At 28.3% G+C, this 21,275-nt stretch overlaps 1 protein-coding gene and 1 long non-coding RNA gene across 3 annotated transcripts; one reads left to right on the plus strand and one right to left on the minus strand.

Annotated features, from left to right (window-relative positions):
• Positions 1-10,950: 10,950 nt before the first annotated feature.
• Positions 10,951-11,594, minus strand: LOC124924578. 2 transcript variants are annotated; one of them, XR_007098301.1, is made up of 3 exons: positions 11,560-11,594; positions 11,330-11,415; positions 10,951-10,992 (listed from the first exon to the last, which is right to left on the minus strand). It is a non-coding gene; the product is annotated as an uncharacterized LOC124924578 (long non-coding RNA). The 2 variants fall into 2 exon arrangements; XR_007098302.1 differs by having other exon boundaries at positions 11,334-11,415; positions 11,560-11,590.
• Positions 11,595-14,784: 3,190 nt separating this feature from the next.
• LOC124926348 (putative ATP synthase protein YMF19) lies at positions 14,785-15,587 on the plus strand. The gene has a single exon (XM_047466554.1). It carries the CDS (start codon positions 15,174-15,176, stop codon positions 15,570-15,572), a length of 399 nt encoding a protein of 132 aa, XP_047322510.1. The 5' UTR covers positions 14,785-15,173; the 3' UTR covers positions 15,573-15,587.
• The last annotated feature ends 5,688 nt before the right edge of the window (positions 15,588-21,275 follow it).

The following is a 21,275-nucleotide window of genomic DNA, read 5'->3' on the forward strand; positions in this document are numbered from 1 at the left end:
AATGATTATAGTTTAGAGACGCAAATAAAGAGATTTCGATAATGTATGATGTTTGATTACACACAAGGAAATGACATTAACACTATGTCACTCCATCTCCATCTGTCCTTTCCGAAAATATGATTTTCATATTTCTATTTGTTTTTTCCAACCCTTATTTTTATTTCTAACTGCAGAAAAACAAATAATAATTATATCATACATCTAGTTTCTTAATAATCAGATTTGAGATTTGTACATGTGTACAGTTATATAATGAACTAATCATAACATGTATTATTATTATAAGATAGTCAAATAAATTAGTTATATGTGCATGTTATTATTTTAATTTTTAGGAGAATTATTTTGTTCATTTATAAAAAAGCATTATCAATAAAGGAATTTATAAAATGATTTATTTAGAAAATAATTTATTAATAAAATAATTTATTTATTAGTATTTTAAAATTGAATAAAAATAATTAAAAGATCAATATATTTTATTTCAATTTGATAGGTAGAGGCATAATCCAATTTATTTTAAAAATTTTATTTCAATCAAAACCCAAATTGAATGGGCCGAAAGGAAACCGAATTATTTATAATTTTATTAAGTTCGGGCTTTACTCTTTACCACCCATTTTTTTTTTAAAAAAAATAACATAAAATAAAGTAATAGACCGCTAAATCTAACTAGGCCTAACGAAAAGCCTTAATCCCAAATCAATTGGTTGTTTTATTATTTATTTTACACTCTAGACTCTTGGTCTATTTAGAATAGAGGAATATGATTTTTCATCAACTTTATATTATTTTACTGTATCTATTTTTATTAATATATAATGATAAACATATATATATATATATATATAATATTTTTAATAATATATATAATGATATAAAAAAATTAAAATAAAAGATATTTTAATTAATAAATTATTAATTAAAAAAAATATATAAAGCCTCTATTTGGTTGTAGGTATAACACTATAGGTATAGGATAATAATATGTATAGTAAATTTAATTGGTTGTTTGGTTTCTAATTACGTATTTATATCTAGTACAAATTACCCTAAACTCGGTATAATTTTGTAAACGTATAAAAGTAGGTATAAACTTTACTAATTTTTTCTTCCTTAATTAACCTTACATATAAAATAAAAAATTCTAAACATACCTTCATTTTTCATCTATCATTTTATCTCTCTTCATTCCAAATCCATTTCTTCTTCTTTAACCTATGTGAAAATCCAGTCAATTTCAAGATCAACCGAAGGAGGTTAGCTTATCCTTACTTTTGCAGAAGAAGATACTAGGAGTTAAAATGATACTTTGTAGTTGGACAATGTCGTAAGGGTGATAATAATCTTCTTGAAGATGAAGCGGTTGCTGACTTTTGCCTTCAATTATTAATTACAGTCACTGAATAACCGCGACAGAATTATGTTTTTTTGGCAGTGTGTTTTTGAACTCATAGCTAATATTGTCTATTCAACTTCAATGTCCTATTCTTTGGTGGAAAAGGCTCTTTTTGAGCTACTGAAAATTTGTCATCGACTGCTTCCATTTAAGGAAGATCTAACTGCCGAGTTTCTTAAGTCACTGTAAGTTTAATTGAAGCTCAATGCCAATGTGTATTGTGAACAATGTGTATTGTGAACAGATAATCCAGGAAGTTATGCAACTGAAATGTAATTTAGGTCAAATCTAATGTATGTTGGCGAACGATAACTGTTGGGAAAAACCCTAACAGAAACACAAAAGAAGAAAACAAAAGAAAGAACACTAACAAAATTTGATAACGGAGTTCGGCCAAAATGTTGCCTACGTCTCCGAACACTAAGGCTATCAATTAATAAGGAAAAAGAGATACAAATTTGGGTGCCATAAACCAAAGAGGGGAGAGTTTCTTTTATACACTAAGAAACTTCCCCAACTCCCATCATCTTCCGATGTGGGATTTATGCTAATTGTGAATATAGTTTCTTTTATATACTAAGAAACTTCTTTCACTCCCATCATCTTTGTGGGATTCTAATTGTGCCAAAAACAACAATAACTTCCCTCGTCTCCATCACTGCACAAGATTTGTAGATCTGTTTGTCAGATCCATAGTTCTGATGGGAGGCTAAGTTTTCTATCTAGAAAAATTATGTGGTGCTTCTGAAGATAAAGAAGGTTTAGGAATAGGGGAGATGTGGTTGATGTTGTTGTAGGGTGAGGAAAGTATATTTGGACCAAAGAAAACAAATTAGAAACCATGTTATATTAATGTTGCATATGAGCTTGATCGGAGCAGACGTGATTACTCTCCATATGGTGGATGTGTTTTGATTTGGTGATATTTAAAGTTATAGAAGATTTGTTAGAAATTATGGAAGAAAAGTCACCAAAGGATTGCAGTGACGTAAAAAAGTCTCTTTCATTGCATGTGAAGTTAATATCTAAAGTATTGTTGTATTCCTGAAGGATTTGTGGATGAAATTGAGAGAAAGTAGATATGGTATGAGTTATTAGAATTGATTAAGGGGAGAAGTTACAGAAATTGGTTCAGGATGTTCTGAAAACATTCTTATAGAAATGAAGTCTTGTGAAATACTTCGTCACCCAGACTGCAATCACCCTTTGTGGTAGTTAACATGGTTGAAGAAGATAGATCTAATATTGCAAAAGAATAAGTGTTTTCTAGTAATAAATTGAAAGGTTGAAGCACATGAAAAACAAGTTAAGTATAATATCAAAGATTGTTTTTAATTTCATTTGGTGAGATTACTACACCTCATCATTTAATGAAAAATTTCACCAAGTTACATTTTAAGTACATAAAAGTGTAGACAAAATATTTGGATCTTAATTTTAAAAGTTTTATAGAATGGCTTATACAAATATATAAATTTTGAATTAGCAGGTAATTTCATTTTGGAAAAAATCATGACCATATCTTATATTTAAGATAATCAAATTTGATTTGTATAAATTTTTTTTTCTTTGAATTTATATTGAATCTAAACTAAAAACATTTTTATTTATTAATATTGGAATCCGATAAATCGATCCATACTGATAGGTATATAGGATAGGTAATATGTTAGAAAATTTCACATTATACAATAATCGAATCAGCATAATTCTTCGTAATGATAATAATAATAAAAAATGTAATAATAAAATAAATATATAATAATATAACATTACTATTAATTTTAAAATATTTATATGATAAATAAATATAATTTTTATTGATTTAAATATAATTAATAATAAAAACTAAATAAAATAAATATAAAATAATAATTAAAATAATTTATATAAATGTAAGGGTAAAATAGTCTTTTATTATTTTTTTTACTTTTTTTATATCACTAACCAAACACAAAATTATAAATCATATACAATTTATACACTTTTCTATATTCAATTAAACACATATAACCTATATAATTTATAGGTCTTAATACCCTATATAACTTATACCTCCTTATAACTTGTAATTAATACACGATAAAGTATTTATTTGATCTATATACTCTCTTCCCGTCCATCCATGTCCTCCTTAATTCTTGGATCATTATCTGTCACTAGTAAAATACCCTACGTTGTACGGAAAAAAATATAAATGAAGTTTTTATATGATATTTAATTCAATATGTTTATATATAATAAAAAAAATATTTATATAAAATTAATATATATTTATATTAAAAGAAAATATATATACATATATGAACTTACAATATTTTAATTTTTTATAAACGAACTTATATGAACTAAATATTCTTATATAAATATAAACATGAACTTACACTATTTTAATTTTTTTATTAATTTTATAAGTTTGGTTCTTTTTAATGTTAAAGAATGAAATTTTTTAATGTAAATTTAGTGGTGTTCTGCAAAATGTGTTCATAACAATTATTAAGAAATACTAAATCGTTGGAATAAGCTAAATTTAACCTCTTCAACAAAAACGGTGTCACCCTCCATTACACCAAGTTTAGACAAAGACTTCTATACCAACTTGCTTCTAAGATGTGCTGAAATCTTCTTTTTAAATCTATGTAATTGTAATGAAAAATGATTAGTTATGTTTACATGTTGTGTAGATGAAAGTTAAGATTTTAATTCCATTTAGGCCATCTGGTCCATTAGAGTCATTCCATGTCATCTCCATCTGCAAAATGTGTTTTCATAACTCAATCATTAAGAAGATACAAAATCGTTGAAAGAAGAAAAACCTAAATTTAACCTCTCCAACAAAAACGGTGTCACCTCCTTTACACCAAAATTTAGACAAAGACTTGTATACTCCGCATACTTCCAATACGTGCTGAAATCTGATACAACTAAAATCATTTCATAACACACTCTTCACAATTAACTACATTATAACTGTCACTTTATTCTCGTCACTATATTTAACCATAATATTTTTCTCTCTTGTATCAAAATCTTCTTTCTGAATCTATGCAACTGTAATGAAAAGTGGTCAGTTATACAATTAGCAATTCAAGTTTAGTAATAAAAAGAGAATCCAACATAAAAAATAAAGGGTTTATGTTTTGTATCATCATCACAACCAAAAATATGTTTATAGGTTCATTCATAAACACTTTTGCATTATATTTCTGAAAAAACGTTAATAAATTTATGGATACAAAAAGATGTATTTGGCTGAGATACAATGAAAATAGAAACCTCCCACTCTGAAAGAGAGTAATATTTGAAAACAAATTTGTATCTAAACATTAATATGATACTTCAAATATTCTAGAGACATTAAGATTTCTTTTAAAAAAAGGTAAGACCTTGATTTATATTGTTTCTCTTTGAGCCAATATGAGTTTATAATCTGCATATATCATTTCTAGTGTACCATTTCTCGTGACAACACTCATACAAAAACATTTAATACCATGTCCTTCAAAATTTCCTTGAATGATACTCATTTTTCACGTGCTTCTGGATGATCCATTTTATTATAAACTATCAAACATCTTTCTGAATCTATGCAACTGAAATGAAAAGTTGTCAGTTATATAATTATCAATTTATGTTTAGTAATGAAAAGAGAATCTAACATAAAAAATAAAGAGTTTATGCTTTGTATCATCATCACAAACAAAAATATGTTTATAGATTCATTCATAAACACGTGTATAATATACTTCTGAAAAACTGTTAATAAATTTATAGATAGAAAAAGATGTTCATAGTTGAGATACAATGAAAATTGAGACATCCCACTCTAAAAGAGAGCAATATTTGGAAATAATTTTGTATCTAAACATTAATATAAGATTTTAAATATTTTAGAGATATTAAGATTTTTTTTAAATAAAGGGTAAGAACTTTATTTATATTGTCTTCTCTTTGAGCCAGTATGAGTTCATAAGCTACAGGTATCACTTTGTGGGTACCTTTTCCAGTGGCAGCACTAATACAAAAAATATATAATGTCACGTCCTTTAATATTTTCCTTAAATGATGCTCATTTCTCATATGCTTCGGAAAGATCAATTTATTTATAATCTACCCAACATGGTTTTTCAGAAAGCTCTAGAATAAACAATTATATTTTAAGCCGAACTAAATCATATTCGTATTCTGACTGTTCAGATGAACCATCAATAACTTGTACCTGATTTTCATAATGGTTATAAATAAGTAGCAGCACAGTATGATGACATTAATGAATATATAGTTTCATTTTACCAAAACAAAACATCTTTCTATGTGACTAAGAAATTCATGAATTAAACCAAAACCTTGCTGAGCTCCCTCGAGTAAATCAGGCAAATTTGTGACAACAATTGTTATGTCATAATCGAATTAAACAATGCCTAGAGTTGGAAATAAAGTGATGAATTTTTATATAATCTCATAATTAACCCTAGATTCAATTATAAAAAGGTTTAAAATTGGCTCAAACTTTAAGCAATTAGGAAGAATAAAATTTATTTAGACAACTTTTAGAAATCAAAAGTTGAGAAAATGGTGGAAGGTGCACTCTCCTCTGAAAATTATATAAAAGTTTTATTTATTAAAGGAGATGAGAAAGTAATAATCTCTTTGTCATTTCGTCGAACACTTGGTATCCTACAACTATCACGTCACTCCTCCGATTCTTCTCATCTCTCCTCTTCCTCGTCGTCTTCATCGCCATCGTTGTCTCATCAGGGGAAGAAGACGATGCACTCACCATCTACGATGTCCTGCAACAAAACAATTTTCTGGTAAGTCGTCTACCAAAAAGTGTAACAGAATACAAGATCAATCGAAACTCAGAAAAATCAATGTGTACCTTAAAGATATATGTAGTTACAGCGTGGAAGGTTAGTAGAAGACGACGCGATGAACGTCACATCCTCCTGTGCATCAATCTCATCTGGATTGAATTAAACATTAAAAATAATTGGAGCCCCGAGAAATCTATCCAATAATATAAAGAGAAAATAAAATATAAATTAATTATTAAAGTTATAAAAAGAAAATAAAAAATATTAATTAAAAAGAAAAAAATTAATATATAAAAAAATAATTATGATAATAATAATAATAATTCTCAAATTTTCTCTTATATAATTACTAATTTAATATATATATATATATATATATATATATATATAAAGATGAGAAAATAAATTAGGAAAGTAAATTAATATATATAAATTATGGGTGAGAGAAATGTTATTTGTTTTTAAAATATTTAATTTTTAAATAAATAAAAAATACATATAATTTTTTATTTTATTAAAAAAAATATATAATTTATTTGTGTGAAAATATAAAAAAAAATTAAGGTTTTTATTGGATAACAGGTAGTTTTGAATTTCAGGATTTATTCGAAATATTTAATATTTTGAATAATGAGGTTGATGTTTTATTGGTTATTTTGTGTGTTGTTCTATTATTTGCCGGCGCAGTTGCTATATCTGCACAATTCCCTCTTTATGTGTGGTTACCCGATGCTATGGAGGGATCTACTCCTATTTCAGCGCTTATCCATGCTGCTAGCAGCGGGCATTTTTCTTGTAACTCGTATTCTTCCTCTTTTCATAACCATACCTTATATAATGAATTTAATCTCGTTAATTGGTATAATAACATTATTTTTAGGAGTCACTTTAGCTCTGGCTCAAAAAGACATTAAGAGGGGTTTAGCCTATTCTACAATGTCTCAATTGGGTTATATGATGTTTACTTTAGGTATGGGATCCTATCGAATTGCTTTATTTCATTTAATTACTCATGCTTATTCGAAATTGCATTATTGTTTTTAGCATCTGGTTCGGTTATTCATTCAATGGAAGCTATTGTTGGATATTCGTCAGATAAAAGTCAGAATATGATTCTTATTGGGGGGTTTAACAAAATACGTGTCAATTATAAAAAAAGCCCTTTTTTTAGGTACACTCTTTATTTGTGGTATTCCACCCCTTGCTTGTTTTTGGTCTAAAGATGAAATTCTTAATGATAGTTGGTTGTATTCACATATTTTTGCAATAATAGCTCTGTTCACAACAGGATTAACTGCTCATTTTTCTACTTCTTCTTCCAAGTGCAGGATAACCCCAAGGGATTGTGGGTTTTTTTCTACCAATTGGGGCTCTCCCTTCCCACCCCCATGGGGATGGTTTACAGGGTTCATAATTACTCCTCTTACTACGGGACGCTTCCCTAGCCAACACTTAGATCCGACTCTACCCAAATGTAGGTGTTCTACGAAGTTATTATATATATATCCCAAATTTTAAAAAAAAAATAATAATAATATAGTTGTTTGGGTTCAATTCTTTATAATACATATTTATATAAAATAAATTAGACCAACTTAAGTCCCTTAACAATAATTTGATTTTTTTTTACATTAAATACAAGCTCCATAATTTTAATTATTTATTTTATACCCAACAAATAATTATATGAAAATCAAAATACCATTAATTAATCACTCCACATAATCCACAATCAATAGGATAATAAAAGCTTTATTGACTTTTTTTTTAAACGGATAAAGATTGTTGTTAATTTTCCATTAAAACAATTATGTTAAAAGTTATGATTATTGATTTGTACTTTATAATCTCAATAAAAATTATCCATATTAATCTGTTTTAAGAAATATATAATTTTTCTAGATAAGACTCTCATAAAATAAAAAGTGAATTTTATTAATAAAAATATATTTCATCATAATTATCGTTAATTACATTTAAGAATTATTGAAAATATGATTGAAAAGTAAAAAAAAAACGATTTTTTTTTTTTACATTTAAAAAGTAATCCTTCAATTTTTATTTCTTAAAAATCATTTTAGAAATAGTCTTAATGACTGTTTAAAATAATAATAATTTCTTTAAAATTAATACACAAAATAACTATATATCACCAAAAACAACTTTGCATAACCATGATAGCACCATTATCGCCAAAACCTAATAAAAAAAATCAAAGTTGTTTAATCTTGAATCCAATGAACCCATCATCTCCATCAAAACATCAATTGAAATATTAAAAATCAACATATTAAAGTGACGACTAAAAGGACTTGAAACCAACCAAACAAATCGGGAATTATTATATATATATATATATATATATATATATATAGTCTCTAGATAACTTTGCTCTCATCTGTATTTGAATAACAAAATAAGACTTAAAAGAGACGAAACATAATAGAAAAGAAAAGTTATATTTCAAGAACTAATAAAAATATATGATAAGAAGTTTAGACTTATCATATGTGGTAGCTCAAGAGTTCATACCACATTACACAAATATGGATCTTCTTAAGGTTATAATAATATTTATTATCAGTTAATTTTATTTATAATAATTAGTTATAAATTAGAATAAAACTGAATTAATTAGAGGTTATAATAATATTTATTATCCATTAGTGTGAACATATTCAATGTAATGTAAGTATATTTTTTTTACAATTTAAATCTCCTAAATAGTTTAATAATAATTTCTTTAAAATTAATACACAAAATAACTATATATCACCAAAAACAACTTTGCATAACCATGATAGCACCATTATCGCCAAAACCTAATAAAAAAATCAAAGTTGATTAATCTTGAATCCAATGAACCCATCATCTCCATCAAAACATCAATTGAAATATTAAAAATCAACATATTAAAGTGACGACTAAAAGGACTTGAAACCAACCAAACAAATCGGGAATTATTATATATATATATAGTCTCTAGATAACTTTGCTCTCATCTGTATTTGAATAACAAAATAAGACTTAAAAGAGACGAAACATAATAGAGAAGAAAAGTTATATTTCAAGAACTAATAAAAATATATGATAAGAAGTTTAGACTTATCATATGTGGTAGCTCAAGAGTTCATACCACATTACACAAATATGGATCTTCTTAAGGTTATAATAATATTTATTATCAGTTAATTTTATTTATAATAATTAGTTATAAATTAGAATAAAACTGAATTAATTAGAGGTTATAATAATATTTATTATCCATTAGTGTGAACATATTCAATGTAATGTAAGTATATTTTTTTTTACAATTTAAATCTCCTAAATAGTTTTCATAATTAATATTAATATTTAATACAAATCTCAAATGACTTTTTAGATGAGAATGTTTATTATATTTGAATTTTTTTATAAATAATCAAATTATTTAGATGAAATATTTAATAAAAAAATATTAATATATATAGATGGTAGGTTATATTTATTGAGTTTATTTTTATTAACATTTTTTTAATAAAAATAGGAGTATCAAAAACTAAAATATACCATAAAATTAGTAGATAAAAATAGTACTTGCACAATAAAATTAAATTCATAAAACACATTATTATTTCATTAAAATTATGAGTATTAAACAAATTATTCCAAGTTAGTGTATACATAAGAAATCTAAAGCTAAACACAATTATCTCAAAATTAAAATATTTTAAGTAAACAAACATTTAGACAATAGCTTGCATCTAGAAGTATAATGGCATATAATGGCACTACAACAAAAAGGACTTTCGGCGACGCTTAAAAAGACTTCTGCCAACCCTTAAAAGCGTCGCCAAAAAGATCACCGACCCTTATTCTTGCGTCGCCAAAAGCAGGGTGGGCGTAAGTTTTAACAACGCTTATTTAAGCGTCGGTAACATCATTTAAGCGTCACCAAAAGTATTTTTATTTTTTAACAATTTTATTTTATATTTTTATATTTTTATTATTTTAAATTAAAAATAACATTTAAAATATCATTTTTTACTCATTATTAATATTTTAAATAATACAAAATAAATATAATTCATCTCAATAATATTATCTCTTAAAATCATATTAATAGTTAAATAAAAAAAAATTAAATAAAAGGCAAATTTCGTATACTAAAATAATTATATAAAAATATAAAAACAACAATTACTCCATTAAAATTTTAATAAATCCCACTTTTAGGGCACCAACTCTACGACACCTCTAAACACAAGAACTGATATTTGATCAACAACTTGTAATTAGATTTTGCCTGAATTAATTATGTGGTCTATTTCCTGCAATGAGATTCAAAGAAGAAACATTTCATTGCTCTTGACAACAAAAACAAACAGTAAATACAAAGTAAATTTTCTTTAACTAAATGAAAAAAACAAAGTAAATTTACTTTAACTTGAGAAAAAAAAATGTCAAACACGTCACTCTTTTTCTTAAATACTCTCAACAAAGTGTTTGAAGAATTTATCGCACCAATGTAGTCCAAAAGAGAATCCAACAATTGAGATAAGTAAATCTCTATAACTTACTCAATCTTCACACATATAAAGCAATAAATCTTAATTAGGATAATTAAATCTGCAACTCAACATATGATATAACCTTTTGGCAGCATTAATAATTGGTAAGTAAAGAGATTTACTCAACTAAAGCTAATGTTAACCTGCATAAGTAGCTCTAACACCAATCCAAGTAAAACCAGTCTTTCATGTTCCAATGGAAGTTGTATGTTGTTATATTTTTCTATTGAAAGTAGAGGAAATAAAACTCAACAGTTCCACTTATAAGTATCAACATCTATAATTGGTATCAAGAACTCTCTTGGGACCATACTTTGTTAGAAGACCTTTAATTAGTGAATACATAAACTTCCTTTCATTGAAATCAACAAGAAAAAAATTATAAGAATTATAAATTTAACAGATAAGTTCACATATAACTAGTTATAGACCATAGACCTATATGAACAATAACATTTTTAATCATTGATTATTCTACTGCAGATCTGAGCTCATTTTAAGCATCCTAAATGAATGAAAACAATATCAAATGGACATGAAATACAAATGTATTAGATTACCAACTTTGATGATTTAGAAGTTTTGAAAACTTAATCTCAGGAAGAAGGGATCCCTTGCTAAGAGTTGGACGCTCATAAGGAGCAACCTGAAAGCCAGAAAAGGTCCATCATCACAAGTACCAATAGTGATGACCAAAATGAACGAAACCAAAATCAAATCATCATCACTCCAATAACAAATTAACAATATACATGAAAAAGACAACAGATGCAAGGAAAGTCATACATACCGCTTCTTTAAAAATAATTGCAAGTTCACCTAGCTTAACACCCTGCTTTTAGAACTCTCTAAAAGTATGACCCTACAATAATAATACAATATTGCATCAATTCATTTTGGTGGGTTAGCAAAAAATATGGTGGAAAGAAGAAAGTTTTCAGTCATATGAAGCCAAAATGTGCAATATGTTTGACATCAGTTGGAAGCCAGAAGCCCAATTTCAGTCTCTCGTTCCTCCTTCATAACTACAACACAAATATTGATATATGATATCACCTGAGAATAACATAATTAAGGTATACAATGGATTCGATATCTTCGTCCTATATCAAACTTAATTAGAGTACGATAATATCGAAATTGTGCAACTTAAACCAGTGTTCCCGCCTAGGATGACGTATTTGAAGCTTTTCTCCGCCATTGATTCACTGCTCGTTGGCTGGTTTATCGATTCAGATAAGAAAACAAATTGAAAATGCAGATCAACATAGCTTTTCAATTTTATTGTAATTCTGTTATAAATGGAATGCATAATAAACATGAAAATCACCATAGCGTGGATTTGCAAAGGCTTGTTCGATCTTGGGTTATTGGTTTATTGATTCAGATAAGAAAACAAATTGAAAATGCAGATCAACATAGCTTTTCAATTTTATTGTAATTCTGTTATAAATGGAATGCATAATAAACATGAAAATCACCATAGCGTGGATTTGCAAAGGCTTGTTCGATCTTGGGTTATTTGAATAACCAACGATTATTTCAAAATAACCTTGTTGGGAGTATATATGTTATTGTAAATTAGGGTATATTTATATTAGATAATCTGACATGAATTATTGACTAAATTTAATACCTGATATTAGCCAAAATGTATGAGTTTTGCATCAAAAAACTCTTCTGACATGTATGCACTATGTTCTTTTTCTTCTGCTACAGTATGGAACCCTTGGGCATGCCTTACCTGTTGTATACAATATATAATAATTAACCAACCAGATGGCATGTTTTCAGATTGCAAAAAACATAATAAACTGGATATAATTTATACTTATTATTTCAGGTCCTGAAGACATGTCCTAATGTCTCACACTGCTTAAAGAGTAAGATGATTTTATATCTCTTATGACAGGCTTAGCAAAATAACTCATAAATTGAACATCTTACAAGTTTTTAACTCTACACTCTTTGTTGGATAGCTCTTGTCAGCTTCGAAGAGGTAACAGCCGAACAAAAATTGAAAGCTGCAGAGTTTGGTTTGTCAGTACACACTGGGGATGATTTTCTGTAGTTGGTGAGTTTCTATTTTATATGATCAAATCCATATTAGTACTTCCTCAATTGAGAGAGTTGTAGAGAATCAGGGATATCTAAATTTTAGGTAGGCATATCTTTTGGTTATTGGTTATTGTTGATGATGTTAATAAAGATAGTATGAGCCAATATATTGGCAATTGATTAATGATATGACAATACTAAAGTGTTAGAATTTTAGAATTATTCACTTGGATCTGGTTCTCAGATAAAGTAAAAATTTCATGGGTAACTGGTCAATTGGATCTTATACGGTAGACATTTGAAGGTTGCACGATTTTCGGTGGTGTATCCCAACCAATACAAATTTCATATCAAATATATTTAGTTTTGTATACAAAAATTCATTAGCAAGTTTTGAGTCATCCATATCCATTCAGATACCAAAGTTCTTAACAAATAAAATGAGATGCTAACTCCACTAACTAGGTGAACTGTTTTATAACAATGTTTTATAACGATGAAGTGAGTATATATTAGTTATACTGACAGTATCATCCATGTCTGCAACTTAACAGAAATTATCCATCACAACAACAAAAACTCAAACATATATTAAGAATTATCAGTGCACGGGTTAATAAAACTCCTCTGCCTCTCTGTTTTAATTTTAATTTGATTGAATTGAACTGTATACTACTATTTTAAAACAGCTCTCACTTGACCTAGATTTTGAGCTAAAGATAAGGATTATGGCAGAATTTGAATCTTCTGGTCTGCTTTCAGATCTAAGAACAATACAGATAATATAAGTTCAATTCTAATATAGCCTAATTAATCAATATTAGCAAGTTATGCAGATCAGGGCGATCAAATCAAACAAGGACGAAACTATGATCTGGATGCTGATAAATACGTGAAGAATAGGAGATTGACATGTAAAATGAATCGTTTAAATGATATAGCAATGGAAAATAAAGAAATAGAGATTACCGGAGAAGAGAAAGCATAGGAGAAGTTAGCAGCAGGATAAAAATGATGCAAATTTACAAAGAGAAGGATTTTCTGCTTTCGGTAAGCACCAACTTTATGAATCCACCCGTCGTTCTGCAATTTAGCTTTCGAAGCTCTTTATCCAGATCCTTAGTCATACCTTGAATCTCTCCCTCTTCGACTATATGACCTAAAATGAGAAACAAATGGAAAAAGAAAGGGGAAGCGAGAGCAGGAAGGGACCGTGAGTGAGATGGAGAGCTTCCAAAAGCCCAAATTGCTGCCTGTTTAAACCCTAAAAAAACTTCAGCCTCTTGTGAACACTTATAAAATTCTAAAAAATAACTGTCAATTAAATTAATTACTCAATTTCAATATATTATTTAATATATAAGTTTTTGTTTCTTTTTATATTACTTAATTTGGTGAACGTAAATGAGTTAAAATCTATTTTTAAATTAATTTTAATATTATTTGATTTAGAAAAATTCCAAATTTATATAATATATATTTAGTTAATTTTTTTACATATAAATAATTAAATAAAATTAATTTTAAATTTGAATCATTTAAATACAAAATTATATATATATATATATATATATTATTTTCATATATAATTAATAATTAAACTAATTTATTGAGTTAAAAAATAAATAATTTAAATTATATAAAAGTTATCCTATATAATAAAGGTTGGCAAAATTCAACTTTTGTTTAACTTTTGCCAACGCTTAATATGCGTTGGCAATGATGTGTGGCAGAAAGCATGTTTTGTTGTAGTGTGGCTGAAAGTACCTGAAATAAACCAAATAAAATCAAGAATTAATGTAATAGAAAAATTTTAAAAATCTTTTACAAATGAATTTTATGATAAAATGATCTAAATTTTACTAACTTACCAATGCTCACACCTTCAGGCATGCATACCAGGCTTCCCTTCCGGTTCAGGTAAAATTTGAATCACAGAAAGCGCCTTTCGGGTGCCTACTTGAGGCTGATGCGTATGCAGCGGCATCTGTATTTTCGCATGTGGTACACATAGAAAGTATTGCAGAGACGGGCTGGCTAGACTCTTATCGAAATTTCGTATAGTATAGAAAGATGTTTATGGTCTATCTGATACCTATCTATCTAGTACGATCGATCCAGTCATTCAGTCTCTTCGCCAGGTCTTTATGGAATTCTATTCTATTAGAGCAGGTCGGTCTAGGTGGTTGCTATTGCTCCTGATAAATTCGTTCTTTCGTTTGTGCATCTTTCTCCCATGCTTTCCGTTGGTTAACAACCAACCACAGCTCTCTATAGTTCTTTACTACTCGTATAGGCTTGACGGAGTTAAGCTGTCTCGAGGGAATCATTTTTTCTCAATCAATCATGCCTCAACTGGATAAATTCATTTATTTTACACAATTCTTCTGGTCATGCCTTTTCCTCTTTACTTTCTATATTGCCATATGCAATGATGGAGATGGAGTACTTGGGATCAGCAGAATTCTAAAACTACGGAACCAACTGGTTTCACACCGCGATAACAACATTCGGAGCAATGACCCCAAGAGTTTTGAAGATATCTTGAGAAAAAGTTTGAGCACCGGTGTATCCTATATGTACTCCAGTTTATTCGATGTATCCCAATGGTGTAAGGCCGTCGACTTATTGGGAAAAAGGAGGAAAAAAACTTCTTTCTCTTCTTTCTCTGAAATAAGTGGCTCACGAGGAATGGAAAGAAAAGGGTCAGGGATTTGCCGACGGAGGCGACCCCTTTTCTTCTAAGAATAGGAAAGCCCTCTCATTATGTGCTGAGTCAGCCCCCGCAACCTTCATGATTATCACCAAAAACAACTTTGCATAACCATGATAGCACCATTATCGCCAAAACCTAATAAAAAAATCAAAGTTGTTTAATCTTGAATCCAATGAACCCATCATCTCCATCAAAACATCAATTGAAATATTAAAAATCAACATATTAAAGTGATGACTAAAAGGATTTGAAACCAACCAAACAAACCGGGAATTATTATATATATATATATATATAGTCTCTAGATAACTTTGCTCTCATCTGTCTTTGAATAACAAAATAAGACTTAAGGAGAGACGAAACATATATAATAGAGAAGAAAAGTTATATTTCAAGAACTAATAAAAATATATGATAAGAAGTTTAGACTTGAGCTCAAGAGTTCATACCACATTACACAAATATGGATCTTCTTTGAAATAACTGAAAGCCTCGTTCTCCCTATGAAAATGACAACATTACGTCTACAAAAACTTAAGAAAAAATAGACATTGCATCAATAACAAATAAGAATGAAAGAAGAGAGAGAAATATATATATTTAAGAAAGAGAAAATACCTATGATAATGATATTGATTATTTTGGAGAGAGCGTGATTAATATATATAATATTTTAGACGAGAATCATTAGGTTTATTTTTAAAATAATTAATAAAAAAATATTAATATATATATATAAAAGAGTAACAGACATAGAATAATTAATGATGAAAGTTAATAGAATTGATGAAAAAATATATATTTTATATATTATTAGTGTGAATATATATATGGTAAGAGATAGAAATACAATTAATTGATAAAGATAAATGAAGAGAGAGAAAAAAAAAAATATATATATATATATATATATATATATATATATATAAGAAAGAGAAAATACTATAATGATGTGAATAATTTTGGAGAGAGCGTGATGTACACCTCCAACCTTTTAAATTAAGCGTTATTAGATATATATAGATTCCGTCTCACAGTATAAGTACAACAAAACCATTGTAACAAAATTCAAATAAAATAAATATTTTTAACCTTCAAAGTAATATAAATGATTTCATTACCTCAAGTTCCAAAATCAATTAATAGATTTTCTTTAATCTCTCTATTCTAAAATAACACAATATATCAAGGGATGGATGGAGTTGTTATAAAATGCTAACTTTAGATAAAAACAATTAAAGTTTTGTTTGTTTGATATCAAAATGATTCTCTTTTGTGAAAAGCAATATGCCTTATATATAAGTAGGTTCGGTTCGGTTTAACAAATTCAAGTCCTACCGATTTATTAAAAAAAATGAATTCAATTCTTCTATGATTTTTTAGAGGTTTCTTAAGTCGGTATAATCAATTTTTTGGATAAATAACCTGGTTGTTAATTAGATAATGTTCGTTTGAGCAGCTGAGATCTGAAAAACAAATAACCCAACACCGAACTGAGCTAAGGGTTATGGTAGTTAGTTAAGGACACTATTTTCCAAACACAAGATAGACTGAAGCAATGGTTCTTGGCCTAGACTAGAAGACCCTTGGTGTTATAAAATTAGGGTAGCTAGTTAAGACACTATTTTCCAAAGAACAAAATATCGAACTAAACCAAAGGTTCTCGACTCAAACCGGGACACCCTTAGTATTGTAAAATTAGGGTTGCTAGTTAGGACACTATTTTCCAAATAACACAAACTCATTTGGCAACATAGTTCAAAGTTGGTTGTTGTACGTGTTGATGCCTATTGGAGTTTTAGAAATTCTAGATCTCAGATCATAAACAATCAAGATTTCTTATGTTTGGGTGTTTCTTCCTTTGGGCAATTTGAAACTTTCAAAACTATGTATTGTTTGATAATAAGCAATTATGTTATATTCAATGCTTATTTGTTTTATTGCATAATCTATAAAGGAATGACAATCATTTCTTTAAATACAATCCTTAAATACATCTAAGAAAATAACACATTAATTTATATCCTTTTATATATATATATATATATATATATATATATATATATATATATATATATATATATATATATATATATATATATATATATTAAACAAAACGTGTCTTTCCGTTACGTCGACACGACACAGCTTGTCACAAGTGCACAATGGTAAATGATGGTGATAAAAAAAAGTATTTAAGAACGTTTGAGTAAAATCACCCTCTCGTTTTGATTAACACAAATTTCTTTAATTTCTTTATAATAGGTCATTTATTTATGGGAAGAATGTCAATTTTGTTTATAAAGTTAGAGCGAGATGTTAATTTTGTTTATAAAGTCGCAAAATTCTAATTTTGTATATAAAGTTGTCAAAATGTGTCAAAAATAAATAAAATAACAGCAGCCATTTAACGGGATTAAATTTGTAACCACGTGGTATCCACGTATTTATTTTATATATTTAATTTTTTTTAAACGAACCTCAGTAAATAAATCAATAAATCCTAATTACCTCGTTTTTATTTTATTTAAACGAGTGATGTTGTGTGCTCCGGTGAAGATGAAGAGAAAAGTCAGAGAAAGAGCTCTGATGAGAGCTCGACATGCGACCTGCATTGTGGTCGGCGTCTCGTTGGAGAAGAAGGTGAGAGAAGAGAGAACATAGCGGTTGTGAGTAGAGCTCTGCGAGTGTTTAAAACATATATAAAATTGGAGGGTTACGACGACGGTTGCTTGTAAAGAGGGTGAAGATGGCGGCGACGACCACTGCTGGTGAAGAGGGCGGCGACGGCCACTGCTGGTGAAGAGGGCAGCAACGGCCATGGCTGATGAAGAGATTGACGATGGCGGCTGCTGGTGAACTGGCTAATTAGTTCGGTAAAAAAAGACAGGATAATTTTATTATTGATTTATTTACTAAGGTTCGTTTTAAACAATATATATATATATATATAATAAATACGTGGATGACACGTTGGTACAAATTTAACCCCGTTAAATGACTGCCGTTATTTTTTTTTTTTTGGACATATTATAACAACTTTATATACAAAAATAGAATTTTGTGACTTTATAAACAAAATTAACACCCGCTTGAAATTGACATTCTTCCCATTTATTTATTAGGTTAAGCAAACTCATACATAAAATCTACCCCACATCAATTATATGAAAGGATAGTTTCTGAAGAGATAGTCAATAATCTCCACTTCCCCACATATAAGAGGCATTTTGTATCCAGAATGTTCATATATAATTTTTGAAGACGATAATGTGTTGTCAACCTTCCCCGAAAAGCAAGTCAAAGAATGAATTGATTTTGTGGAATGTTTTTTGACCACGCATTACGATGACAGTCAATAGGTTGTCCTGTAGTGCGAGCAATATCCCAAGCCAAACCCAAATTGAATTTTCGGTCCACCTTCCAAATCTAAGAATCCCTACTGTCGTGAAGTTGAAGAATATTAACAAGATCAAGGATTCTGATACCCTTGAGAATTCACTTGAGAAGTGTGTTATATTTCCCGTTTTTCACATCATAGACCGTAGTAGCTAGCTTTACAATCTCTCCTAATTTGGACCCGCTCGAACTTCATATTTGAGAAGATTGGTTGGACTATGGGTTGTACCAAAAGAGGGTATCTTTGCCATCACCAAAATAAGTATGTATCATCTTGCCTGCCCTTTGTTTGAACTTGAGGTGAAGAACTTTTTGAGGGATCAAGCCATGCCATTCTTGATTGTGCAAATTCAATTACTAGTTTAGTGTTTCATAAATTTTGAATTCACTCATCGAATCCACAGTAAATCTTGTTTTTTGAAGGGCCTAAAATTATCTATAAGAGATAATCTCGTTCCATTGCACACATTTATCATGTTAATATCCCTTTCTCCTCTTGGACTACAAACATGCTCCCAAAAATATTATATTTATATTCTTAGCTAAATCTCGTTTAATATAGACGGTAAAAAATCGAAAAAAAAATCATATTCCATTTTTTTTAAGTTTTGTCTTTACCTTTTCATTGTTGAAAATGTTTGTTCCGTAGTGGCGGTAAAATAAATATAACTTTAAAACTAAATAAATATTTTATTATGAAAAAATAGAAATAAAAATTAAGTCATGCCGATAAATTCTGAAGATTCAAAACATAATTAAATCAAATAAATTATAAATATCATAATTAAGTTAATCAATATATCAACTAAGAAAATGTAAATAAGAAAGAAAAATATATATTTTTTTAAAAAGGATGTGATTCTAACTTTTTAAGAATTAGAAAAATAAATAAGAGAATTTAAATGAAAATAACTAGATAATAGATAATTAGTAATAATAAAATTTAAAATATTCTTCCAAAAGATTTGTAGATAAATTGTGAAAGAATCAATCATAAAAAAAAATGTAGAATTAGGTTATATCTTTTAAATATATAAAGAAAAATTAAGACTACTTCTGTACATAAATCCCTCATCCCAATTGACTTTCTAACTCTATGTCCATGGCCGTCGAAGTAACTCGAAAGATTATCGAGTGAGTTCATTCATTCCCTTCCTTGAAGGAAAATTTGATTAACCGAATAACTAATTATATCCATGGTAATTCTTTTGACCAACTCATTTGTCCCGCTTAAGATAATCGTTTTGTGGTCCATCTCATGAACGAGTTTTTGACTTTCTGAATGAATGGCATGCAACGCAAAAATGTAATTATTTGGACGAAAGAGGAATTTCAAGGTAACAAACCGAGACGGTGCCCTCCTAGATGCCGAGAATATGGTTAGATTCCCACTTTTATTTCCTCCTTGACACCACCCTAGAACAACAAAAGATTTGTAACACTAGAAAAAAAAAGAGTTAATAATTCATAACAGTACTAATAAAATCCACGTTAGTATGAGTCGCAATGAGAATAATCATAGAATAAAAACGTAACCATTTGTTACTTACCAAAAATAAAAACAAACATACCATCAACATATGTTATGCCACACCTAATATGCTGACAGCTCCCAATATATTAAAATGGTTCAATGTCCAATTATGAAACCCTAGTGGCCACTTCCTAAAATAAAAAGAATTCAGCTTTAAAAAAAAATAGCCCAGATATATACGAGGCCTTTGGGACATTATGTTAGGCATTTGTCCCATCAAATAGCCTATCATGTACATTTAAGCTCTTAATTTAAATTTTGTTTGGTGGGTAAACCAAAAAAGTCTTTTTATTAGGTTTCTCTCTTTATAATAATGAATAGGGAGTTTCACAACTAATAAATTTAATAGAAACTTATTTATTAATTAGATGTGTGGTCCCAATCTAAATTGAAGAGTCTATTTCTATAAGTCTTATAGTGTTTAATTCTTTGAATAGGCTAACACACATACACACATTGAATTGAATGGTTATGTTTGTTCACCGCGTCACTCTTGGTAGGTGAAATAAAATTAGTATTTTAGTTATCCTCCCGTTCTGGTTCTAGGAGATCTAGAATTGCTCAAGCTATTATATGATCTACCAAAAATGATAATTCAGATGGAGAACATCTTCTTCTTTATCAGACTGGTGTCGAACATTCATCCTAGAGAAAATATTAACTACTACCACAAATTCACAGAAATTGGAACCTTATATAATAAGGATTGTATAGGAAGAGAAACATATAAAATCATAACACAAACAACAATAATCTTCATTTATAACACCCCATAAATTACGCTCATTTCTATTTTATT

The sequence above is a fragment of the Impatiens glandulifera genome, chromosome 2 (assembly GCF_907164915.1).
Source record: "Impatiens glandulifera chromosome 2, dImpGla2.1, whole genome shotgun sequence".
NCBI lineage: Eukaryota > Viridiplantae > Streptophyta > Magnoliopsida > Ericales > Balsaminaceae > Impatiens > Impatiens glandulifera.

Bases quoted from the DNA above. Each gene is read 5' to 3' on its own strand.
- LOC124926348 (XM_047466554.1), top strand. From the start codon at position 15,174: ATGCCTCAACTGGATAAATTCATTTATTTTACACAATTCTTCTGGTCA.